We start from the raw sequence: 27,849 nt of genomic DNA on the forward strand, positions 1-27,849 counted from the left end.
TGCATTCTTTTATTTTACTTCGTGACTATAGTTGGTAGCGGTACGAAAATATATTCAATAAAAAGTCCATAGTTTTGTAACAATACCATTTTGTGAGACACCAATAATTGGATCAAAATGCAAGTGCTTAGAAAAAGTATCACCTTGAGTGCGCGAAACAAAAATATAATAAGGTATGTAGCGTAGAACTAAAACAACTCTGATTCAAAATTCACTAAAATGACTTCATTCAAGCAAGGATATTTTATATAGGATTTACAATCTTTACTCAATTTTTTAGCGCCACCTATTAAATAGTATCATATCATACTATCATATCACTGGTGATACCTACCTACAAATTAATTTTTATCAAAATGTGTATTGACGTGATACCATGATATTAAAATAAAGTAGCATGTCATTTGTTCTTGTAAAACTAAAAACACGCAAAAATATTTGGGAAAATATGATTCTGGCCACTTCCAGGCTGAGAAACAGCTCCATCTAGTTTTAAGCCTAAAAGTCCCATACATTTCATGGGTACGCTTTTTAGGGTTCCGTAGTCAACTAGGAACCCTTATAGTTTCGCCATGTCTGTCTGTCTGTCCGTCCGTCCGTCCGTCCGTCCGTCCGTCCGTCCGTCCGTCCGTCCGTCCGTCCGTCCGCGGATAATCTCAGTAACCGTTAGCACTAGAAAGCTGAAATTTGGTACCAATATGTATATCAATCACGCCGACAAAGTGCAAAAATAAAAAATGGGAAAAAATGTTTTATTAGGGTACCCCCCATACACGTAAAGTGGGGGCTGATTTTTTTTTCATTCGAACCCCAACGTGTGATATATTGTTGGATAGGTATTTAAAAATGAATAAGGGTTTTTTAAGATCGTTTTTTGATAATATTAATATTTTCGGAAATAATCGCTCCTAAAGGAAAAAAAAGTGCGTCCCCCCCCTCTAACTTTTGAACCATATGTTCAAAAAATATGAAAAAAATCACAAAAGTAGAACTTTATAAAGACTTTCTAGGAAAATTGTTTTGAACTTGATAGGTTCAGTAGTTTTTGAGAAAAATACGGAAAACTACGGAACCCTACACTGAGCGTGGCCCGACACGCTCTTGGCCGGTTTTTTTGTATGGGCTTTGCCTGTCCCAGTATTATATCGTCCTTGATTCAAGTTTGATTTTGCCTTTTTTCCGTTTTCCTAAATGTATTTTTTTTGTAAATATTGTATACCTACTGTGGCCTGTGGGATATGGTTTAAATTGTGACGTAGGCGAGAGGCTGGCAACAGTGGCAACCTGGCACTGCAATATCCCAATTTCGTTTTCTGTCAACCTCTTAATTGTCAAGTGGCACTGAAACTTGAGTAGTTTCATGTGCACTACCTACCTCTTTATGGGAATACAGACATAATTGAATAAAATTATGTATGTAAATACGGTTTAAGATCTTTATTCCCAAAAAGAATTTACAAAATTCACTCACTTGAGAATACAATTTTTTATAACTTATATAGACTAACGTGCATTTAAAGTAGGTAGGTTTACAAAAGTTACTTAATTATTAAGGAATATTTTTTTTTTGCATTTTACAATTAATGTGCAGACAATGTAGTACCTATTAAAATAATCTAAGTTAAACAAACATTTCTTTTTTTTTATAATGTGGGTAGAAATAATAAGTTAGTAGCCGGCTCGCATAACTCAACTTTTGTCAAGTAATAATTTGTAAGTATGCTGTAAATATTCTCAATGCTCCCCAAGCACGGGTTAGTTTAAGTAATCAAACATAAGAGTGCCTTGCGATTAAGCGCAGTTATTTTGAAGATTTAGTTCGCATTATACTGGTTTATCAGTCACTCGTTCGTCATCGGGGCAGTGGGAACGCGATGCTGTACAAAAATCAGCGAGCTACGAAGCACTTAGAGTGGAGTAGGTAAATTATCATATTTAGATAGCAATTGTAAGAATAAAATAGTTAAATTTTATTATGTTATATAAAGATAAAAAAGTTACGTATGCTGCTCAGCGATAAGCCCGCCTGTTGTCACCTTAGTTTGTTAATTTCATTGGATCTTGCTGTATCTTTTGTTTTGTAGTGTGCAATAAAGTATTTTATTATTATTATTATTTGTATGTCTTACCATATCTCGGGACCATGGGGTCCCGGACTTTTGGGAGGCATGTGTGGGGCCGAATTATTATTATTATTATAAAGTATATGTATGGTTGTATTATATTAAGTAAGTTTAGTATTATTTAAATTTTATTAAGTAATTAGTATAGTGTAATATAAATTTAGTTTAGTATTTTATTAAGTAAATTTAGTATATCGTTTAGCAATTTTTATTATTTACGTAGGTATATTTAGTTATATATTTACGTATTCATATTAAGTACATTTTTATGAATATTTATTTAACTTGCTATGTTTATTATACTTTTATGTATTTAATTTATCTACTAAGAATAACAAATATTTTACATTATAAATAGTTATGTAGGTACCATTGCCTGTAACTGTGTTTTTTTTAGAGCGGAACCCTAAAAACTGTTGCTATAACCTAAACACATAATTAAAATTTTGAAAAAAAAAAAAACCCGATTGCGACATAGGAGACCGATTTTCATGAAACATGGCTAAGAACACTTACGACTAATTCAGCTTTCAAACAATAAAAACTTAATCTAAATCGGTTCACCCGTTCGGGAGCTACGATGCCACAGACAGACATACACACAAACAGACAGATAGACAGACAGACAGACACGTCAAACTTATAACACCCCGTCGTTTTTGCGTTGAGGGTTAAAAATTGGTTTCGTAAGTAAAGAATTAAAAAAATACTAGCCTTTGCCTGCGGTTTCGCTCGCGTTACATTCGAAAATTGCGGAAAGCTCCATATAAACTTCCACCCGACATTTTAGGGAAGTGGGGGGTTAGAAAGAGACAAAAAGTAGCCTATGTCACTCTCCATCCCTTCAACTATCTCCACTTAAAAAAATAACGTTAATTCATCTCTCCGTTTTACCGAGGAAGACGGATAAACAAACAGACACACACAATTTCCCGTTTATAATATTAGTATGGAAGTATGGATATAGTAATAGTATATATTATGGATCAATTCATTCTAAATTGTCTATTCACAGATGTGCAAATCGGCTCGCTTGTCCTATGCTTGATCAAAAGAAAAATGCAAAATCATTTTATGACATACCGGGACCAGCGAGCCTTCCGTTTTTGGGACCAATCCATAATTTTTTGCCTGGAGGTGAGTTTTTCAAAAAGTCAATAAATATAAATAAAAATACTAGATAATAAAGGAATAAATAAATAAAATAAAATGAAAATAAAAATAGTTTATTTCGGACCAATTAAAAATCCATAGAACTTGTTTAGTATAGACTTAATATCTAGGTTGTTAGTTACTACCGTAACCATGACAATGACAGGCAAGAAAAAGTTGATTCGCCCATTTGATTTTACAGGAAAACTGGCAGGCTACAAAGGGGTGAAATTATCTGAACGTCTTTACAAATTGTATGGGCCTATTGTGAGACTCAACGCAATCCTTGGAGGATACAACACTGTATTCCTATTCGATCCTGATGCAATTGAACATGTAAGTGTCCTTGTAAGGAACAGCTGGGCATATCTCGACTGGGGGACAATTGTAACTAATACATTTTTTCTATTGGGTTGGTAAGAAAGTAATGAGCGAATCATAACCAATATTGTAATTTTTATTTAATTTATTATTTTAATCATTTATCAAAAATATAACGGCCTTCGTTATCTACTACTTGTCTCCATCGTTCTGGTAAAGAATGAATAGCATCGGCGAAGAAGTTCTTAGGTTTAGATTTAAAAAACTCAGCTATGTACTGTCGTAGATGGGCTTGATCATCGAACTTTTTTTCATTCAAGGCATTGCTTAGCGATCTGAACAATGCGTAATCCGTAGGTGCCAAGTCTGGAGAGTACGGTGGATGAGGTATCACTTTCCAACCTAGCTCCAATAGCTTTAGCCGAGTCACTTTTGCAATGTGTGGGCGAGCATTGTCGTGTAAGAAAAAACTTTAGCATGCTGTGGACGATTCTGACAGATTTTTTGGTTTAAATTTTCAAGCTGATTACAGTATACTGATGCGGTAAGAGTCATTCCACTTGGTAGGAGTTCCCAGTGAATAATACCATGAATATCCTACCAAACGGACAGCATAACTTTTTTCGGGTGAGGCTCTGTTTTTGGTGCCTCTATTCCTTTTTCGTTTGGAGCTAGCCACTGACGTTTGCGTGTGTGATTTATATATAAGACCCATTTTTCATCTCCAGTGATAAGATGGTCCAACCAGTTGAATGTGCGGCGAAAAGACAGAAGTTGTATGCAGATATCGGCACGGCGGTTTAGTTGATCTCTATCAAGTTCGTGCGGTATCCAAACACTGTATTTGTAGTTTTTTCCCAACTCGTGTAAATGTGTTTCTATGGTGACATGAGAGCAGCCTAACTCGGTAGCAAGAGTACGACTCGTTAGCCTCGGATCTCCTTCAAGTAAGGTTTTTAATTTGGCTACATCAATCTTCACCGGTTGACCAGACTTAGGTTGATCTGATAATGAAAAGTCGCCACTACGAAACCGCTGGAACCATCGTTTCGCCGTGGCCTCAAACACAACTTCAGGAGCAACACGCTGACATATATTACGCACTGCTTCGGCGGCTGAATGGCCAGACTGAAATTCATATAGTAAGCAATGCCTTACATGCACTTTTAATTCGTCCATTTTCTTCCTTATATTAGCTCGGCGACAGCTAGTGAATGACTGACGAGAAACTGTGCGACTCGCCCTTTATATACTTTCGACCATAGAAGATTCTAGAACTCTCTCAAAAATTTTATGTGGAATTCAATCGATCGCTCATTACTTTCTTACCAACCTAATATTATTATACTATGAGGTTGAGTTCTGCATGTATCCACTGAACACGCCTACCATAATATACAACCGTTGGCCACTCTATTTAATAATACAAACATTGCAAAATATAGGTAGGCAAAACATGCAATAGGAGGTAGGGCATAGCGAATGATATTCCGCTTTGTGTGGTAGGGCACAGCACAGCGGATATTGTCTCGCTCGAATCTAGAGCAGAGCCCAACTGGGGTAGTACCTCCGCTTTACAGAAGACCGCAGCCAAATAGCACTAGACCCTACTCATAGTGTTGTGTTCCTGTCGGTGAGTAAGGCTGCCAGAGCTCAACGAGGGTGCGGTGTGCTGATGACGGGAGGACTTACGGAACTAACTTGTTCCGTTTATTGTCCTTTGAGTCGTCGGCAACCCGAACCCTCCTTAGAACTTGTACACTCCATTTTACTGTGAACTTAACACAGCAAAAGGGAATGTACAAGTTTCTAATGGGGTGGCAACGCGCATGTGACACTGTTTGAGTTGCAGGCGTCCATAGGTTACGGTGACCGCTTTACATCAGGCGGGCCGTATACTTGTTTGCCACCGACGTAGTATATAAAAAAAAAAAATATGGAAAAAATGGACCAGTTACATTTGTCCCCCAGTCGAGATTTGCCCCGCTGTACGCTGTACCTTATTTTTTTATGCGTCCATACTCGTTATTTATTAATGATTTCTATTTATTGCTTTAATATTCATAATTTTAAAAATTATTGTTTCAACTTGTGCCGTTAAAGAATGCCTGGACAGGAGGAATCGTGGAATGATTGAGAATAAGTCTTGTACATCTGCGACTCTTCATTTTCCGCGCAGAGTACCTTGAAATGTGCCACGTTCTGAGTACTTATTTAAAATATAAAAAGTATGATTTTTGAAATATTATAGATTAATTAAATATATATAATTATAAAACCGGCCAAGTGCGAGTCGGGCTCGCGCACAAAGGGTTCCGTAGCAGCAAATATAATAAACTTATTATGTCAATTTATACACCTGCCAAAATTACAGTTAAATCAACCTATCTCAAAAACTATAAGAGATACTTTGATCAAACCAAAAATCGTTGAAAGAGTTAATTAGCATGCATCACCTCTATTTTTTTTAGAATTTTATACCCCGTAGTTATAAAAATAGAGGGGGGGGGACATACTTTTTACGACTTTGAGAGCTGATATCTCAAAAACCGTTCACTTTAAGAAAAATGTTTTTTAGAAAACTTTATATCATTTTAAAAGACCTTTCCATTGATACCCCACACGGGTATGTACATCGAAAAAAAAATTTTCATCCCTCAGTTACATGTATGGGGGGCCCCCCCCCAATTCTTTTTTTTACTATTTAGTGTCATAATTTTGTAGCGGTTCATACAACACATATTCCCATCAAATTTCATCACTGTAGTACTTATAGTTTCCGAGTAAATCGGCTGTGACAGACGGACAGACGGACAGACGGACAGACGGACAGACGGACATGACGAAACTATAAGGGTTCCGTTTTTGCCATTTTGGCTACGGAACCCTAAAAAAGATCATACCATTCCATACATTAAAATGCGGCGCATGCACTATAGCTGGGACGCTATTGCACAACACCCTGCATTTTATGATTAAGCACTGAGACTTGGCACAGGTTGTTCCTTGGGTGGCCCTGAGTAGATAAAGATCGGGAGGCATCGAGAGCCCCCCTTAATTTAGGAGGGAAGAGGGGGGGAAGGCTGGCGCCACCGCGCTTCCTTTGAAACCATATTTCTCTAAAACTATACAAAATAGGGCATGCGATATATCTTTTCCGGATAAATGAAGGATGAGGAATTCATTTTTGGAACAAAAAAATGTACTTCAGAACAAAAATACAAAAAAAAAATGGGAAAATCTTAAAACGAGATTTTTTTTTATACATATTATTGCACTTTTTATAAAAACCGTAATAGTTATTTTAAAATAAAAAATATTATTTGATAGCTACATTTATCTAGTTTTAGAAAATGTATAATCTGTTATAGAAATATATTATAGGACGAGTGATAAAAAATAATTTACATCACCCGAAAGGGTGATTTGAATGCTCATTTCAATAAATTTTGCAATGATTTCAGGTATAATCACTATTTTTAACACACGAAAGCCGTAATCATTGTAGTTTATGGCTATTTTAGTGATTAATGTACTTAAAATTTAAAAAAAATACAAAAATTTTAAAAAAATATTAAAAATGTGATTTTTTTTTTAACATTATCCTATTTTGTTCTTTCTACACAATATATATCTAAAAGCAATAAATATCAATAAAAAGCCACATTTATGCAGTTTATAAAAATATATAGTTTCTTATATAAATATGTTACGAAACGCGAGATAAAAAATAATGAAAATGAAAATTTTAATGTACGGGTCAGCTTGCATTATTCGATGAGGTGAGGTAAAGGTACTACTACCCGCTATGCAGTGGAGTTCGTCTAGTAATACAGACATATACTTATTCTAATAACGTTTACACATATATCACGACCCAGTACAGAAAATTTTAAAAGTCCTATAATATAGTTTATTTTGATTGTAAAATAAAATTGCATGTGACTTATATTGTAAAAAAAATGTCTTAATCACGTTCTCCTCTGCTAAAGCAGTTCTGCATACATAGGCTTGAAGATTTTTTAGAGAACTTAGTTACTTCCTTTGGGCTCCCTTAAATCGGTTTTACCCATCCATAAAAGATAAAATAAAAATAGTCATATTCTTCCTTTCAGTATCAATGATAGTTAGTTATTGCGCAATAGTGCCATAAAAATAAACTAGATTCCTATTAGCATTAAACATTAATGATTTTTGAACTAAGACATTGCTTTTGTACAAACCCTCCTTAGAACTTGTACATTCCTTTTTACTGTGTACTTAACACAGCAAAAGGGAATGTACAAGTTTCTAATGGGGTGGCAACGCGCATGTGACACTGTTTGAGTTGCAGGCGTCCATAGGTTACGGTGACCGCTTTACATCAGGCGGGCCGTATACTTGTTTGCCACCGACGTAGTATAAAAAAAAAAAGGAGAACATCAAAAAATGGTCTGACTAGACGAAAACATGTGTATCGGGGCTAGTACTCAAGGCTCTTAAAAAGTGTAGCTATTAGCTATTTTGAGTTATTCAAATAAAACAACATGAATAGTCTGAATTTAATTATGTATATATCACAACATCCACTGCATAAGCCCATCAGCTCCGAACATTTAATGTAAAAAGTCTTTTTTTACGGTTGCACCTTACGCGGCACTGTTTTTTACACCTGCATCCGACAATTTCGAGGCATGTTTCTGCAGCAACAGGCAACGTTGCGGGCAAGTAGGCTGCCAAATCCCAATTGTTACAGACTTTCGTCCAGCCACAAGTAGCAAATAATGGCAAATTTTGAATTGGGTTTAGTTGACCCCATACATGGACACCTTGATATACCTATAACCCTTACAAAAATGGTGTAAGGCAGCTTTTGTCGGTGAAATGCTGTTAATTTGGCGGTCTTTTTTGGTTAATAACTATTTTCGGCACTCGTTAACCAAAGTACAGGACGCAGATCTGGAATAATAAATATGTCAAGTAAGAATTATCCATAAATTATGCAAATCATATAGATAACTCGGCTGCCCTAAGCAGAAATCAAGTATCTGGGTTTTACCAAATTTTACAGTAGAGCGAAAAAACGATTTTTTTTTATTTTTCCTGATTATATGCTTATTAATTAATTGATAGCCTTTAAAACAGACGAACTTTATTATACTAGATATCATTAATAGTGTACTATAATTATTTTTTCAAAATGATTAGCACAATCATTTTAAAATACAAAAACCGCTTTCTGCGTAGAATGCGATTAGAAAATTTTAAAGCTTTTCTACAAGAAAGCAAGTATCTTGAACTGTTTTCATTTAGCTTTGGTAGGCTTGTTATTTTTAACTGTATCTAAAACAAAAACTACAGAACGGATTTTCATGCAGTTTTTACCAATGAATAGAATGATTCTTGGGAAAGGTTTTGGTATATAATTTGTTGAGATCCTGCTTGAATTGGTTGAAATGTGTCAATTTTTGCTAATCAAGTCGGACAAAATTCTGCTGGCTGAGAGCTTTAATCGAAAACGCTGCCCAAATTGTTTGAGCTATATCAAAACAATGTATGGCGAAATTGTGTATCTTTCATAGACATACAAAAAAGTCCATAATAGCATATGTCTATCTTTTAAGGATAAATTACTATAACCATTTTTATGATAGCCCCGTGCGCAGCCGGGGCGGACCGCTAGTATATGTATACAATGTAGGTATACATTTTTAACCGACTTCAAAAAAGGAGGAGTAATGTTTTTAGTCTATTTTTCAAAGGTACACCAGTATTTACGTCTGATGGTAATAATTTTATGTGGCTGAGCTGATGATGGAAGGTCAACTCCTCAATGGTTAGGAGTTAAAGGATAATTCTTTCACTACTGTACATGTATTCGGACTGATACATATAATATCACTAGGAACCACTAAAAATCAACTGAGCTGATGATGGAAGGTCAACTCCTCAATGGTTAGGAGTTAAAGGATAATTCTTTCACTACTGTACATGTATTCGGACTGATACATATAATATCACTAGGAACCACTAAAAATCAACAAATAAATAAACTTTTTAACAAAAAATAAAACCGCCTTCAAAAATAAGCGCGTTACAAAACACGGAGAAACTAAAAAGCCAAAAATAATAAACCTTTCAATTCAGATTTCTTATCGTATTGCAATAAGCTAAACATCCAAATTATAAACAAATCAATTATTTTTGGAGTCGGTACCAGCCTGTGTATGGTTGGGTGGGGCAAACAGGCAATAGCAAGGCGACGAACAGGTCTGGTACCGACTACAAAAATAATTGATTTGTTTATAATTTGGATGTTTAGCTTATTGCAATACGATAAGAAATCTGAATTGAAAGGTTTATTATTTTTGGCTTTTTAGTTTCTCCGTGTTTTGTAACGCGCTTATTTTTGAAGGCGGTTTTATTTTTTGTTAAAAAGTTTTAGATAGATGCATTTAATGTAGCGTATGTCATGCTTGTGTAAATTAGGTTTTAATATAAATGCAATATTGGAGTAATCCACAGAAAAGAAGCTCCAGTTGTGTTTGAATGCAAGTTATCTTAAGATTATAGGTTTAAGAGGTTTTTCTGTCACGAAGAGTTCAAAAATACTCATTAAACTTAAACAAGTACTTACTTTGTATATATTTAAATAATAAATAAAAACCTCGAAAGCGATTTCCCGTGGAACGCACAATATTAATTAAGTACAGTAGGGAGGTGCCTAAATACTCGAAGACAGAAAAAAATAATGAAAGTTATAGTCTTCCTTAATTAAAATAATAGGGAACTTGACTGTAGTTAAAATAAAATATTTTATACCATGCACGAAATAAAGCATCAGATAATTATGAGAAAAACTTGCACAGCAGTTATTTTTAAATCCAATTTCTATTTAATGTCAGGTAGAAATATATAAAGTCACTCAATTCAATTTCATATAAATTCCATATTAGCAAGTCTTTCAAATTTGTTTTGACAGTTCTTAAAAAGAAGCTGATTAGACTAGGAGGCTAGTAGCCTATTGATCAACTAACCAACATGCAATAATTATGTAAGTATGTTCGTTATATGTATTTTCGTATTTTGTATAAAAGAAGTTACATATTAAATGAGACAAGTTCCTCATGCTTATACTGTTTACATCTGGTTGTCTTTAATACTAAGACAATTTCTACCCGAAACCCAAATTAATACATCTATAAGTAATTGCAAGCTTTTGACATCATAACAAAATGATAGACGCCGAAGTCAAGTAACTTCGCAATGAATATCAATAGTTCCACGCTGAAGTCAAGTAACTTATCAATAAATATTAAATAAATGTCATATACAAAGAAAAAGTGACCAAGGCCTCCAAGTGTTCCGAGCTGGAATCGAACCAGCGTACTCCGTTAAGCCTTCGGTAATTGTGTCATATACTTGGAAATTTCGACCCTTGCTTTCGTGATCCGATGGCCGAGTGGTTTTACAGGCATCCGTTCGGTTAACGGAGTACGCTGGTTCGATTCCAGCTCGGAACACTTGGAGGCCTTGGTCACTTTTTCTTTGTATATGACATTTATTTAATGTTTATAGTATAATAGTAGTGTTACTACTTAAAAATACAAATTAAAATATTTTCAAATGAGAATAATTTAATTTGTTCTAAGATTTATCAATAAATATCAATATTTCTACGCTAAAGTCATGTAACTTCGCAATTAATATAAATATTTCTACTCTGAAGTCAAGTAACTTAGCCATCTAATATGAATTGCAAGTATCTTTCGCAAGATACTCGATTTCAAGATAGAAATAGGGTAGATACTTGACTTTATCGTAGAATACCCCTTTAAAAAAAGATACTTGAATTTTTTAAAGTTCTGTATTTTGAAAAATAATTATACATTATAAAAATTTCAAAAAAATACTGGAAGATGTATTTTGAAAAAATGAATCGAATGATGTAAAAAAACATTTTTTGGAAAATTTTGAGATACTTGATTTCTGCGTAGGGCAGCCGAACTACTATTTCACAAGATGTATTAGGATCAGATGTATATATCTGACCTATCATATCAATCGATCATTTCATGTGATATAAATAGTTAAATTCAGCCTATATAGGAGTATGTTGTTTAATTTGAAGTACTCTTAATAACTACACTTTTTGAGAGCTTTGAGTACCTTTACCTCACCTCATCGAATCGTAAAAGCTGACCCGTACCGTACATCAAGATCGCCCTGCCACGTCACTTTCATTATTTTTTATCTCGCGTTTCGTAATATATTTATATAACAAACTATATATTTTTATAAACTACATAAATGTGGCTTTTCATTCATATTTATTGCTTAGATATATATTGTATAGAAAGAACAAAATAGGATAATGTTATAAAAAAGTTATCACATTTTAATTTTTTTTTTAATTTTTGTATTTTTTTTATTTTAAGTACATTAATCACTAAACTAGCCATAAACTACAATGATTATGGCTTTCGTGTGTTAAAAATAGTGATTATACCTGAAATCATTGACAAAACTTATTAAAATGAGCATTCAAATCACCCTATCGGGCGATGTAAAATATTTTTTATCACTCGTCCTATAATATATTTCTATAACAAATTATACATTTTCTAAAACTAGATAAATGTAGCTAATAAATAATATTTTTTATTTAAAAAAAACCATTACAGTTTTCATAAAATGTGCAATAATATGTATAAAAAAAATCTCGTTTTTAGATTTTCTCATTTTATTTTGTATTTTTGTTCTAAAATACATTTTTTTTCTTCCAAAAATAAATTCCTCGTCCTTCATTTATCCGAAAATGATATATTGCATGCCCTATTTTGTATAGTTTTAGAGAAATATGGTTTCAAAGGAAGCGCGGAGGCGCCAGCCTTCCCCCCCTCCTCCCTCCTAAATTAAGGGGGGCTCTCGATGCCTCCCGATCTCTATCTACTCAGGGCCACCCAATGAACAACTGTGCCAAGTCTCAGTGCTTAATCATAAAATGCAGGGTTCCCATACAAGACATAGCAATAGCGTCCCCAGTACTACACCACACATAGAATGGCGCCACAAAAAATGCCTTGTTGCCATCGATTACTTGTAGATTGACGTTAAGCGTCACTTTCGAGCCGTAAATCTATGTCAAAAGTGACAGTTAACGCCATCTACAAGTATAATCGAAAACTACTCGCTAACTTATGTTTAATCTGTGATAAAATGTAGTGTCAATAAAAGTAGCACCTAAATAACTTATTAGAGTTTTTTCTGCAAGCTGGCATTTACTAAAACCATTTTTATCAAATTACAGGTTCTAAGATCTGAAGAGCCAACCCCAGCGCGACCATCTATGGAGACCTTGGAATACTATCGCAATAGATACAACAAGACTTATGATCCTAAACGAATTGTGGGACTTAACGAGTAAATACTTTTCATTACTACAGCAGTTTCAAAAAGTTTGTACATAGCCACGTCAGCAAATTTTAATTGATCCTATTTTGTTACCAACACTTAGCCCCACTTGCACCAACCATTTAACTCAGGGTTAGTGGGCTGTCATCTGTCAAATTCCATATAAAATGGTGGGTTAAACCTCGGGTTAACCCTCCAATTTCGTTCGTGCAAGTGGCCCTTAGTAATGTAAGTCAACTTTCGTAAGATAGATAACCTTTATGCCGAAATAAAACTTAGTAAAATCTCAATTCATAAAAAAATCTTGGTAACAAAATAAGTAATTAACTTTTTCCTTAATTTTTGTACAAACTGTTTGAGAACTGCTGACTAACATTAAGACACAAGCACCTAGGTATCTGTCAACTCTGTAGATTTTAACAGACCTACATTTTTCAAAGGGTTATCCATAAGTATATTGTTTTAAATCAAATTGTATAATTATAATAATGTACCTAACACCGCATAGGTCGTGGTTTAGCTAAAAGAACTATTGCCCGAAATTGTGCCGATAGAAGACAACCTCCTCTGATGTCGAGCAATGGTACTTTTTTGTTTTGGAAATAGATAATATATGTACATAATTGCAAATGGGTAACAAATTTTCTAATGTTTTACAGTCATGGAGAAAGATGGAGAGAATTCAGAACAAAAGTGAACCCAATAATGATGCACCCGCAAACTATTAAAAAGTATGAGAATGTACTGGAAGAAATATCTAACGACATGGTTGCAAGGTAAGATCGTATTTTATTGTCTTCTGCATTTTTATCTTTAAATATGCATGCATGCCTCATGCTCATAGGTACGCCAGTATAGCCACCAAATGGATGCCGCGAGTTAGGACGTGGCAGGCCCAGACGGAGATGGCGGGACGACCTTTGACGTCTTTATGATTAATTGCCCAGAAATAGCACAACGGGAGCTGTGGAAGTCATGAGGCCTTTGCCCAGCAGTGGGACTAATAAACGCCATAAACAGGCTGTAAAAAAGGACGATGTTGTGAAAGACACGAGATTATAAGAGAGATCGCGCAAGTTGTAGGAATTGAAATAGGAAAATAGATCTTGGAAAAGGCTAAGATATCGATAAGTAGCGGAAGAAATATAGGCACAAAGAGCTGCACTAAAAACTATGGATCGCGTTAAAGTCGTTCCGAATTTTAACTTGTCAAAAACAATTTTAACTATAAAACTCCCGTGAGACTCAAACATATTTAAAAATATTTTAAGCGGGTTACTCACGTGTTAAGTCGATATAGCGTTCGACATGTTTCGTTCCATTTTCGAGGATCTTTCTCAAGAGTAGCGTCCCCGCCTTTACATGTCGAGAGCGCGACGTATAACAACACAAACAATTCCTCACCATGCTGTAAAGATAGGAGTTTCCAAAATCGTTGCGCTTAAGTCTACGTGTAATTAATTTCAGCTTGTGTTTGAAGAAAAGAGTGTACCTGTCTACTCCATACTCCCATTTTCAAGCAATTTTGAGACTCAGGACTTATTTTATTGCTTTCTTTGTCTTAGAATCTAGCATGATAGCTATTACGAGGTTAAATTTTTATCATTTGTTTTTCGATGTAAGATTTTGTGCCACTTGCTGTGGAGACGTCGGGACCCTGGGGAAATGGGGCTTTGTAAAAGAACTTGGTCGCCGACTTAAGGATAGGGGTTGCGATCCGTGTTCCGGGTCATATCTGGTGCAGGGGATTTAATTGGCTATACAGCGTGGAAATGCTGCTTAGTGTAATGGGAACCTTTGGGCCCGGTACGACTCGGACGGGTCCTAGTTAGAGTGCGCGTGTTGCTGTTGCAATAACCCACATATGTGTAAATGACAAAGCCTGTTGCGGACGTTGAGGTATAATACTAGAGAGGACACTGCGAACAAAAAGTTTGCGCCACGAACATAAGTCCATGGACTTATGTTGCCGCAGTCAGTCTCTGCGCGTAGCGTGAGGAGGTTGTTTCTGCCTGCACACAAATAAAATGTAAAAATGCCTTCCTGCACAATAAATGCTGTTTAAGCCGTACGAGAAAATCGAATAAACTGACGGTGTCACATTTCATCGGTTAGTAGACACGCTATGTTGATCTAACTTTATTTATGTAATTATTTTAATGAAGGGACGCGCTCCTCAAACGCGACGTTATCGCCGCCATTTTGTCGAACGAAATCATAGATTAATCGCACCATAATCACGCAGACTGGACATGTAGGTAATGAAGTATAGTAATTGTGATTATATTCTGTTTGTAATATATAAAAGAGAAATGTTTATTTCACGTTATACTTATGAATATTACACAGTTTTAACACGAGTTTTAATCGATAGTTTCATACAATAATAACCTATGATTGTTGATTCAAGGGCAATTAAAGTATATGAAAAAATTCAATTATGTATTTTTGTTTCACTCTGTAGAACTTAAACACAGCACTATGTATGATAATGCTAAAATTAAACTACTTAGTATTTTACAAAAAGCATAAAAAAAGGTCTACACTAAAAGTGTCGCGTCTAGGTGGTCATTGGTCAAGTCTTACTCTATGACACGGTACTGTCCCCACGCATGCGCCCCGCGCTGCCGGCCGGAGCACAGACTTTGTTTGGGGTGTCATTTCTAATACGTTAGTACATAGTAATTCAATGGTTGCTGATGGCTTTATTGTTTGTGTGTAAGGGCGACGCCTGTTGCTGATTTATAGTTGTAACCTCATGACGAAGCCTGCGTTACGGATACTCGGTTGTAAAATATTGTTTTATTTTCGTCCCATAAATTTTGTGTTTCGTTTTTAGTACTTAATGACAAAATGTCTTGTTTCCGTTTAGGTTGAAAACGCTTCGTGACGAAAACCATAAAATAACAAAGAAACTCGACGTAGAAATGAACCTATGGGCTTTAGAGTCCATAGGTGTAGTGGCACTCGGCACCCGCCTCAACTGCTTCGATCCAAATTTACCTGCAGACTCGCCAGTCAGAAAACTGATACAAAATACTCACGATATTTTCAGTATATCTGACAAGTTGGATGTCAATCCGAGCTTTTGGCGGTTGTTTTCAACACCTAACTTCTATAAAGCAATGAATTTTTATGAGGAACATGACAAGTAAGTAAATTTGTGTGATGAACACAGATATATCTTCCTGAGTCATGGATGTTTTCTATGTATGTTTTTATCTATATAAGTAGGTAAGTATATCGTCGCCTAGCACCCATAGCTTGCTTAGTTTGGGGCTAGGTTGATCTGTGTAAGGTGTCCCCCAATATTTATTTGTTTGTTTGCTTGCTTGATTGCTTGCTTGCTTGCTTGCTTGCTTGCTTGCTTGCTTGCTTGCTTGCTTGCTTGCTTGCTTGTTTGTTTGTTTGTTTGTTTGTTTGTTTGTTTGTTTGTTTGTTTGTTTGTTTGTTTGTTTGTTTGTTTGTTTGTTTGTTTTTTTATTTCTTTATTTATTTATTTATTGTCAACAAGAGTATACTTTAAGCGAATGTGGATTATTGTTGAGACCTCTAAAGTTAAGTATAGCCTGTCAACCAAATTTTGGCAGTAGCAATGTACATCAAACTAAAGTATGGTATCCCTATGAAACGAACAAAAACCAGCAATGTACGTCGAACAGCCATAGATTTTTTTTTCAAGGGGCTCGTTGGGCCTGCAGCATTGGAATTGAAATGGTAGTCGGATCAAAATGAAACATTCGTTTTTGATGTTTTTTATAGATTTCGTTATGAAGTTAAACAATTACAACACAGAAGCTGATTATTATGATACATTACATTATTTGCGTGTTACTTTATATCCACTAATTTTGTGCGTACGTACTTTAAGGATGAAAACAAGATATCGATACCTTTTGGTTCATTTGGCGTAAAGGACAAAATGCAGGTTTTCAGGAGAAGCAAAAAACAACTTTTTTTTTAGAAAAATGTTTATATCTTTTTTGTTTTTTGACCTATATTTGTGACGTATATAGAAAAATATGTAGATTTTTAGTATCCTTCACCTAGTGTAGCAACCGTAGTGATAAACTAAACGGTTTAGAAGTTAGATGGTTGTAAAGGACACGTCAAAATGCTATAGACGTCCTTTACACCCACGATTTTTTTGAACAATTAGAGTTGATAGGGTCGTAAATGACGGTCTTAGATGATTTTTATACAAATTCGGGGCGTAAATGTAACCGGAATGGTACAAATGGCAACTGTTTTTAGCTTAGTTTACAATTGAGAAACTTGAAAAATGTATCAAAACGTAGTTAATATGGCATAGAATAGCCACATTAGTGTTACAGTGTATATTTATCTAAATATTTAGCAGAGACAAAGAACAAGACTATTTTATATCCAGTTTTGCAATAAAGAAACAACATTTGCTTAAAAACTATCTAATATTTTGGAAAGTTATTATTTTAATACTCGCCGCTCGGCTGTCTCAATAAGTTACGCATTCAGTATTTAATTCTAGCAGGGAAACGCTTTCGTAGTTTAAGTAAAACACTAATTGTAATCACGTAAACTTTAATCAGCAACTGTGAATGGTAGACTATATTAATACGACAGTAATTTTAAGTCTAAAGTAGAAAGAAGTTTTAAGAATAACTAAGAGTTAAGTACTTATTTATAAACGCAAGTTAGGACGCGTATACAAACTGTAGTCAAGACTACCTACTATGTTGATTCATATTTTTGATAATTTTAAAATAGAAGATTGTTATTTAGTCTTATCACTCAATCAATCAATCAATATCATTTATTTGCAAGAATACTTAATTGTAGTTACAGGTTGTTCTTGTAAGAATTTTCAGTCACAGTATTTTATCGTAGTTAAACGATGTGCAAATATTAAAGAAACAAAAAAAGCTACTAATACATAACATTAGGATTACATTAGAAAATTATCATTATTATTTATTACGGTACATTGTACACTTAAACCTGTTAAATAAGAATAATTTTAATTATGAGTTCAATCCTATAAATATTATAGTCAATGCTTTAAGTACCTGGGTACATAGCCAAGTCACCAAACGCTAACGCTCATTCGCTAGCGAAACGCACCTGTTATTGTCGCAGTCGCACTAAATGTTAGTATAGTCTACTGTTAAAGTTTACTGTCGGCGTAGCTGAATGGCAATCGTCGACGACAGACGCCGACAAAAATGCAGTCTGGTGCAATACGCAAGAGCGATAAAGATATATTATTGCTTTTTGCTTCTTCTTGGACGAGGTTCTTGTAAACCTGTAACAATAAGGGTACGTAAAGAACTTAGCGATAATCCGTCTAAATATAAAGTAAGTTATAATGATCACCTTTAAATTCTTTAATATAATTGCTTGATGTTTAAGTAGGTACGTACCTTTATAATCTTTTCAAGATCCTTTGGCGGGAAAATGTTATACGCATCAATATCGTGTTCCTGAATAAACGTATTATTAGGGTCCAGCTATGTAAAACATTGATATATTGTTTAACATTGATATGTTTATAAATAGATTTCTTGACATCCATTTCTCTCTTATACCTTTAACACAAAGGAATAATTCGCTTCACTTTGCATGTACAATAATAAAATTATAACCTCTTCACATCACTGAAACATTATTATGCCTGCCACGACATCAGTTTTTAGCTAAACTTTACCAAAAAGAAGACGCACAAAAGTATTAGTAAAATTTTCAATAGATTTTATACAGTTTTCTATAAAAACCGTAATTACAAACTTTCAATCAAAATATAAATGTAAACAATGGCGGTTTCGCCAAACCTCTCTAATAGAAAAAGCATATGAAACGCGTATACTCATCCTCTACTTCCTTACGAATTAAATAATGTATTAGAAAGGGACGGATATATGCTAGTTATTTCTCTTTTTGGTAGGGTGGAGGTTTCCACAGATAAGATACAAATGACTCGCGAATTTCCACCGATTTTCAAAACTAGTGTTGCTAGCCCGCGATTTTTCAAATTTGCCGCCTTTTCTTAATGACAAGATTTGGTTGACGATCTATAAGTATACACTATTAGAGATAGTGTTACCTGTACTCAACGACATGCGTTGAAGAAGATATCCTCACGGCTACTCCCCGAAAGCTTCAACTAGCAAAGCATTGGCAAATAAAATTATTTAAGAAAGTTAAAAAAAAAGATTTCATTATTAACATCATACCTACTTATTTACATATACTACAAGAAAACTTACCCAAATAGTCCAACAAGCAATAAATAACTAGATTTTTATTTCAGGTTAACGAAATATTTCATTGATCAAGCAATTGAAAAAATAGAGGCGACCAAGAGGAATTCAGAGAAGACTCCTTCTGAAAAGCCAATTTTAGAGAAATTATTAGAAATTGACGTTGAAACAGCTCGCGTGATGGCATCTGATATGCTTATGGCGGGAATAGCTACGGTTGGTTTCAATTACTAAAGATTTTTAGTTCACAATTGGACGTAGTTACGCAGAAACGTTCCATTCCAGATGAAATTGTTATTAAGTTTTAGACCTTGTATGAAAAACAAAAGTCTTTCATTTCAATGACAATTTCAGATGGATTGGAACGTTTCTGCGTAACTACGTCCAATTATTGTATGAATGATGTGTGATGGTCTGATGGTTTTAAACTATTTAATGATAGACTAGAACAATTGTCCAAATGTGCTTCATGTTTCCCGGTATGACGAAGTAAGGTGGCAATCATTAGGGCACTTCAAATGACCTATGTATCGTCATTACGACACACACAATTTGATAAGACTTAACGGTTCACAGGAAAGATAGGAAAACTGAATACAGCGTGCGGATTTCATACGGGCGAATAATGTATCCAGTTACAGTATCTGATCACATGAATCGTATAGCTAATAATTTTGTTAATAAAAAGTGCTATTAAATTCGTTTTTTATCATGCAGAAACGTCTGCGAGCGATACTACATATTTTTAAATTAAATTAATTTGCTATTCATTAATGTAACTATTTTTTTAAATCTATATAACTTAATTTGACATGACATAAACGTCATGTCGTAATGACGTTTAAGTAGGTAGGTATGCTAATTAATGTGGACGTATTACATTGCGTACTGAATTATTAAGTATGAAAAAAAAATCCCATCTATTAAAAAAAAATGTCTTAGGTCCGATACTAATCGTCCATACGGGCGAATATCTTCATTATCGTATGGAATACACACGCTGTATACAGCAAGACTATATCAATGTACATTTACAGGCATCAAACACAGTCCTAGCCACACTCTACCTCATCGCAACAAATCCAGAAAAGCAAAAGAAGCTACGAGAAGAAGTACTGAGCAAGCAGATGAGGAAACCGTACCTCCTGGCCTGCATTAAAGAGTCCAGGAGAATGCTGCCAGTGGTCATCGGGAATGTCAGGCTGGTGAAGAAACAGTACAATCTGCTGGGATATCATATTCCAAAAAATGTAAGTTAGTTTGCTTTGAATTTGAAAGCAGACAAATGCAAAAAGAAGGAATGATGACATCTAAGAACAAACTAAATTACACTTAGGCCGTTTTCACATTATCCGATCCGATATCGGATGTAGGAAGGATGTAAAATGTAAGATTTATGCGCTTCCAGGTCTTCATTTATGTATTTAATAGATCATTATTACTAAAAATCGATATAAAACGCAAAAATTGCGGATTTAATGCCGATGGCACTCTCCTACAACAGTTTTTGTCCGAGGCACCATGGAACTGCCGATATCGGCAGGACGCTTCCGACATTTTTTGGCCTGCTGGACCCCCCGCCAGTTGTCGGCCGATAATATTTGTTTGTGTGCGTATATAATGTATATATACGTTTGTAGTAGTGTTCGTGACAAAAATGGCGTCTATTAAACAGCTGCTAATGATCGAAATTCAAATTAGTTGACAATTTCCATTGAAAAAAAAAAAAGGTTGTAATGCATCGGTCCGAATTGCAGAATACTAGTTTTTTCATCTTTTAGTAGATATAGTTGAATGTAAAATTATTTATTTTGCCTGACACTCTGAGTATTTTTTATGCTCGTTATTTTAATTTTATAACATAATATTTAGGATATATTGCTTATAATTATTAAATATAAAACATTTTTTAAATATTTTTTGATACAAAATCATACTTCATTGATTTGGAACAATGCGTTTTATCGGACCGACATCCGACACTATCGGAAGCGTTTATCGGATGTAGGATGTCGGTCCGACATCCGATATCGGATCGGATAATGTGAAAACGGCCTTATATTGACCGGGATATAGACCGTGATTACCTTCTTGATTTTTGTCGAGCTCCGATTTTTGGAGTATATAAGTCTAATGAAATTAAGCTTTTGATGAGCCCTAAGTATAAATAAATAAATAAATAAATAAATATTGGGGACACCTTACACAGATCAACTTAGCCCCAAACTAAGCAAAGCTTGTACTATGGGTGCTAAGCGACGATATACATACTTAAATAGATAAATACATACTTATATACATAGAAAACATCCATGACTCAGGAACAAATATTGCCTGCGTGTGCTCATCACACAAATAAATGCCCTTACCGGGATTCGAACCCAGGACCGCGGCTTAGCAGACAGGGTCACTACCGTCTGAGCCAGACCGGTCGTCGTATACAGTATACATTATCATACCAATTTAAAGTACTTAATACCAAGGATAATTTATATAGGACTAGCTTTTGCCCGCGGCTTCGCTCGCGTTAGAAAGAGACAAAAAGTAGCCTATGTCACTCTCCATCCCTTCAACTATCTCCACTTATAGTCTCTCTATACATTTAGTCATAATTTCTTTATCCTATGACGACCGGTCTGGCGCAGTCGGTAGTGACCCTGCCTGCTACGCCGCAGCCCCGGGTTCGAATCCCGGTAAGGGCATTTATTTGTGTGATGAGCACAGATATTTGTTCCTGAGTCATGGATGTTTTCTATGTTAGTTTATAATTTAAAAAAAGCACCATCTGTACTGAAATAGTATATTTGGCCTTGGCATACATATGGCCCTTTAAAGTTTCGACATGGGCACATAATTAACCACATTTCGCACTAGTGCCATAAAACTGCACCATGTGTATTGAAATATACTATTTCAGTACAGATGGTGCTTTTTTTACGCACTAGTGCGAGAAGTGGTTCATTTCATTACTTAAAAACGTCGTACGATACACGTGCGAAAAGGAAATTCGTAACTCGTATCGTGGCATGTCGATTTAAAACATTAATTTATCGCCACTCGTTTCTTACTTCCTTTTTTACGCACTTGTATCGTAATGTTCTATTTTAATACATTAATTGACATCTGTGATTGCAGTGTCTATTTATGTTAGGTACTCTATGGGCACAGAACGATCTAACAAAAAACTGAGCATTCAGAGCGCTAGCTCCTGACGCATATGACAGTTTACAATTTGACGGTTTCTCTCCGTTAGGTTATAATCTAACGAAAAATAATCCGTTAAATTGTGAACTTTACGGTTCACCATAACTCGTCAGTTTATAATCTCACTAGTAAGATTAGAAACTAATGGTTTTATTTTTTCGAAAATTGGATATTAAATCACAAGAAATATACCAATTAAGCCGCCACATAACAAGCAAAGTAACTGACAATTTTGTTTATTTGGCGAGTTCGACCATTTCCTTAAACAATATATTGAATTTTGATGATAAAAGTTTAACGAGGTTTTTGATTGACATAATCGATACCTTTGGGTTCAATTGGCGTAAAGGACAAAATGCAGGTTTTCAGGAGAAGCAAAAAACAACTTTTTTTTTATAAAAATGTTTATATATTTTTTGTTTTTTGACCTATATTTGTGACGTATATAGAAAAATATGTAGATTTTTAGTATCCTTAACCTAGTGTAGCAACCGTAGTGATAATCTAAACGGTTTAGAAGTTAGATGGTTGTAAAGGACACGTCAAAATGCTATGAACGTCCTTTACACCCACGATTTTTTTGAACAATTAGAGTTGATAGGGTCGTAAATGACGGTCTTAGATGATTTTTATACAAATTCGGGGCGTAAATGTAACCGGAATGGTACAAATGGCAACTGTTTTTAGCTTAGTTTACAATTGAGAAACTTGAAAAATGTATCAAAACGTAGTTAATATGGCATAGAATAGCCACAATAGTGTTACAGTGTATATTTATCTAAATATTTAGCAAAGACAAAGAACATGACTATTTTATATACAGTTTTGCAATAAAGAAACAACATTTGATTAAAAACTATCTAATATTTTGGAAAGTTATTATTTTAGTACTCGCCGCTGTCTCAATAAGTTACGTATTCAGTATTTAATTCTAGCAGGGAAACGCTTTCGTAGTTTAAGTAAATATAAAAACACTAATGGTAATCACGTAAACTTTAATCAGCAACTGTGAACAGTAGACTATATTAATACGACAGTAATTTTAAGTCTAAAGTAGAAAGAAGTTCTAAGAATAACTAAAGAGTTAAGTACCTATTTATAAACGCAAGTTAGGACGCGTATACAAACTGTGACCAACTAATAAATAATAGTAACTGTAGTCAAGACTACCTACTAATATGTTGATTCATATTTTTGATAATTTTAAAACAGAAGATTGTTATTTAGTCTAAAACCTGTTAAATAAGAATAATCTTAATTATGAGTTCAATCCTAGAAATATTATAGTCAATGCTTTAAGTACCTGGGTACATAGCCAAGTCACCAAACGCTAATGCTCATTCGCTAGCGAAACGCACCTGTTTGTCGCACTAAATGTTAGTATAGTCTACTGTTAAAGTTTACTGCCGGCGTAGCTGAATGGCAATCGTCGACGCCAGACGCCGACAAAAATGCAGTCTGGTGCAATACGCAAGAGCGATAAAGATATATAGCTACGAAATAGATATTATCGTGAGCGTTTGTGCATTTGGGTACGTACCCTGATTACCATAGTGTTTTTTTTATTACCTACATCTCGCCGCAGTATAATAATACTACGAAAGCATTTCCCTGCTAGAATTAAAGGCTGAATGCGTAACCTACTGACTATTCAGACAGCGGCGAATACTAAAAAAATAACTTTGAATTTGTTGCCAAAGTATTAGATAGTTTTTAAGCAAATATTGTTTCTTTATTACAAAACTGGATATAAAATAGTCTTGTTCTTTTTTGTTGCTGACTATTCAGACAGCGGCGAATACTAAAAAAATAACTTTGAATTTGTTGCCAAAGTATTAGATAGTTTTTAAGCAAATATTGTTTCTTTATTACAAAACTGGATATAAAATAGTCTTGTTCTTTTTTGTTGCTAAGATAGCTTAGATAAATAATACACTGCATTAAACTAATGTAGCTATTCTATGCCATATTAAGTACGTTTTGATACATTTTTCCAGTTTTTAATTGTAAACTTAGCACAACATTTACATGTAGTACCATTTCGGTTACAATTACGCCCCGACTTTGTATAAAAATCATCTAAGACTGTCATTTACGACCCTATCAAATCATGGGTGTAAAGGACGTTATAGCATTTTGACGTGTCCTTTACAACCATCTATCTTCTAAATCGTTTAGTTTATCACTACGGTTGCTACACTAGGTTAAAGATACTCGTAATCTGCATATTTTTCTTATACACGGCACAAATATAGGTCAAAAAAACAAAAAAGTGGGTTTATCTTTCTCTTGGAAACCTGCATTATATGTCCTTTACGACAATTGAACCCAAAGATATCGATTACAGTTGCGGATAAAATATTTTTAGTGCTGGTCGTAAAGGACGAAGAACAAAAAAACTTGTCCTTTACGCCCAACTTTACCACACTACTATAGAAAGTGATCCTTAAAAAGTAAGGGCTTAAAGGGCAACAATATATATCAAGGTGACTTACGACTATATTTTTATTTGTAGATTTCCTTTACGACACAAATAATAATTTATAATTAATGACTTGATATTTACGCCCCTTCAGAAAAGCTATTTTTGCAAGTCCATAGTAGAAAATATTGGTCGTAAAGGCAACTTTTTAAGAGATATCGAAATTTTAACTACACAGATCGATAGCGCTTGAAATTCTGAACAAAACTGTATATATAACTCATTTTCGCCAAAATGTCCTTTACGCCAATTGAACCCAGAGGTATCGAATGTGATTACAGTGTCTATTTGTGTCAGTCACTCTATGGCCACAGAACGATCTACTATAAAACCGACCAATCAGAGCGCTAGCTTCGTTCCGACGCCATGACAGTTTACAATATGACGGTTTCGCTTCGTTAGATTATAATCTAACGTAAAAATAATCCGTCAAATTGTGAACTGTACGTTACGGTTCACAATATTTCGTTAGTTCATAATCTCGCTAGTGAAATTATAAACCAACGGTTTTTACAATTTTACGGTGACATATATAAGTATTTATATATTATATATATCGTTGTCTGAGTACCCACAACACAAGCCTTCTTGAGCTTACCGTGGGCCTCAGTCAATTTGTGTAAGAATGTCCTATAATATTTATTTATTTACTATTATTATTTATTTATCTTTACAGACTCTGGTGTTATTCTTACACCAATACATGTCAAGGATGAGCGAGCATTATCCGAGACCAGACGAGTTCCTCCCGGAAAGGTGGCTAACGGACAAGGAAGATCCTCTACATTACAGCCACACACACCCGTTTGTGACTGCTACGTTTGGATTCGGTGTTAGGATGTGTGTAGGTAAGAACATTACTTATACATACTCATAGTTGTGTTCCTACCGTTGAGTAAGGCTGCCAGAGCTCAACGAGGGTGCGGTGTGCTGGTGACGGAAAGACCTACGGAACTAATTTGTTCCGTCTATTGTCCTTTGAGTCGTCGGCAACCCAAACCCTCCTGAGAACTTGTACACTCTTTTTTGCTGTGTACTAAACACAGCAAAAAGGAGTGTACAAGTTTCTAATGGGTTTGCAACGCGCACGTGAAACTCCTTGAGTTGCAGGAGTCTATAGGTGACGGTGACCGCTTTCCATCAGGCGGACCGTATGCTAGTTTGCCACCGACGTAGTAAAAAAAAAAAACATAAATTCACGCCTGCATCCCATAAAGGGGTAGGCAGAGCACATGAAACCACAAAAAGTCTCAGTGCCACTCTTGGCAATCAAAGGGTTGAAAGGAAACGAAAATTGTGACATTGCAGTGACAAAAAACAAAAAACCCCTTATGGCTGTAACAGAATTGGATGATTATGTTGCCTTATTTAAAACATGCAAAACATGACATCCTACAATGAGGAGGCACACGCAAAGGTTATGTTATGACTATGACAGATGGCGCACCCTATTAGTCCATTGCACAGATAAAGAATTTTATACGTAAGAGCGAGAAGATATGTTTTTTCTCTCTCACACATATGAATGACAGTGACATGCCTAGGCACTTGCACAGGCGCCGCCTGGCGGGATAAAATGGCAGTGTGCCTCCTCATTACACATACTGAAACAGAATCGATGAACGAAGATCGGATCTAGATCGATTCAAAGATTTCTAAGCGATTCTAAAAAATATATATTTAATTTAAAACTTGTTTACAGGTCGCCGTATCGCACAACTAGAGACAGAAATTATCCTGTCCAAAATCATAGAAAACTTCGAGCTGGACTGGCCAAGCGACGACCCTTTGCATATAATTCCGACATCCCTGAACTATATTACAGAACCTTTTAACTTCGTTTTCAAAGACCTATAGGATCGGAAACTGTAGTGTTAAGTATTATGCCTTATTACTAGAGAGCGGATTACGGGTAGCGATTTAAATATTAATATGGATTTCTTAAGGCTGCTTTCAAAAAAAACGTCAAAAGAATGTAAAATTTATAGTTTTAGTCGAAAACTAACTCACTAAATTAATTATGAATTTTTCTCTAATGCACGTTTAGAAAAACGCACGTATAGAGAGAGCTGAATCAGTCGATCTTATTTGTAAAATTTGGACAATTTTGAATATTAAAACGGGTAAATTTATAATTCGTATATCCTGTACCACAATCATTTCAGACTAGATTTTTATTTTAAGTTTTTGAAAAAGAGTAAACTAGCCTAAGGCGAATTCAATTTTTTTCAGAAATTACCTAAAATTAAGTGACAATTTCTTTGAAAATCTACATCACATCGAAGTAAGTTTTGTATTAAATTAATCTGCAACGTTTACTTAAATTGCTGTTATGCTTTACTGATTATAAATTGCTATTATTGATTTTTGCCAATTTTTTGAAAACGAGCCTTCACCGGTACAATTATTACCACTTTTGGACATTTTCTCATATTTTGTTAGACCAAGTAGAAAAAGTCCTATAATGTGATATATATTTATAAACTGCTCGCAAAGCCCTTTAATTTAATACCACACACGGTATGATCGAGCGCTCGGTTGCGATTTCACTATTTTTAACACGAAAGCCCTCTTAAGGCCTCTTACATCTTGACAGATGATTTAAGCAGCATCTGAATGCGAGAGACAACGCCTCGCGTGACTATATAGACCTATCCGGGAGCGACATGCCCGTCCGCATTTCGTACTAAAAATATTTTAAACAAAAATCAATCCTAAAAGATTAAGTTAAAATTGCATTTCAAATATTTTGGAATCAACCAAGTACATATTAAATAAAATGTGAGTTGTAAACAGTTAAGTTAAAGTTGAGTTTTGAATGGTACTGAGAAGGATAAAACGAAACGGTAATTGTTGAGTGGAACGTGCGCCTTTTGGCACCGAAATCGTTATTTTGAAGCATAGATGTGTAGAACAATGAATTTAGCTTGTTTCTACA

General features: G+C 34.8%; 1 protein-coding gene across 1 annotated transcript; it reads left to right on the forward strand.

Annotated features, from left to right (window-relative positions):
- LOC125234759 (cytochrome P450 CYP12A2-like) lies at positions 1 to 27,849 on the forward strand. Its single transcript, XM_048141144.1, has 11 exons — positions 1 to 173; positions 3,139 to 3,260; positions 3,478 to 3,611; positions 12,886 to 12,998; positions 13,649 to 13,765; positions 15,862 to 16,140; positions 19,276 to 19,441; positions 20,263 to 20,475; positions 25,588 to 25,759; positions 26,614 to 26,851; positions 27,482 to 27,849. Exons 1-10 carry the CDS (start codon positions 118 to 120, stop codon positions 26,766 to 26,768), a joined length of 1,527 nt encoding a protein of 508 aa, XP_047997101.1. The 5' UTR covers positions 1 to 117; the 3' UTR covers positions 26,769 to 26,851; positions 27,482 to 27,849.

The sequence above is a fragment of the Leguminivora glycinivorella genome, chromosome 16 (genome assembly GCF_023078275.1).
Source record: "Leguminivora glycinivorella isolate SPB_JAAS2020 chromosome 16, LegGlyc_1.1, whole genome shotgun sequence".
NCBI lineage: Eukaryota > Metazoa > Arthropoda > Insecta > Lepidoptera > Tortricidae > Leguminivora > Leguminivora glycinivorella.

What these genes read in the sequence shown, in the direction of transcription:
- LOC125234759 (XM_048141144.1), top strand. Translation starts at nt 118, where the DNA reads ATGCAAGTGCTTAGAAAAAGTATCACCTTGAGTGCGCGAAACAAAAAT. An exon ending in CGAATTGTGGGACTTAACGA is followed by an intron (nt 12,999 to 13,648) that starts GTAAATACTTTT and finishes AATGTTTTACAG; the next exon opens with TCATGGAGAAAGATGGAGAG. An exon ending in TTATGGCGGGAATAGCTACG is followed by an intron (nt 19,442 to 20,262) that starts GTTGGTTTCAAT and finishes GTACATTTACAG; the next exon opens with GCATCAAACACAGTCCTAGC.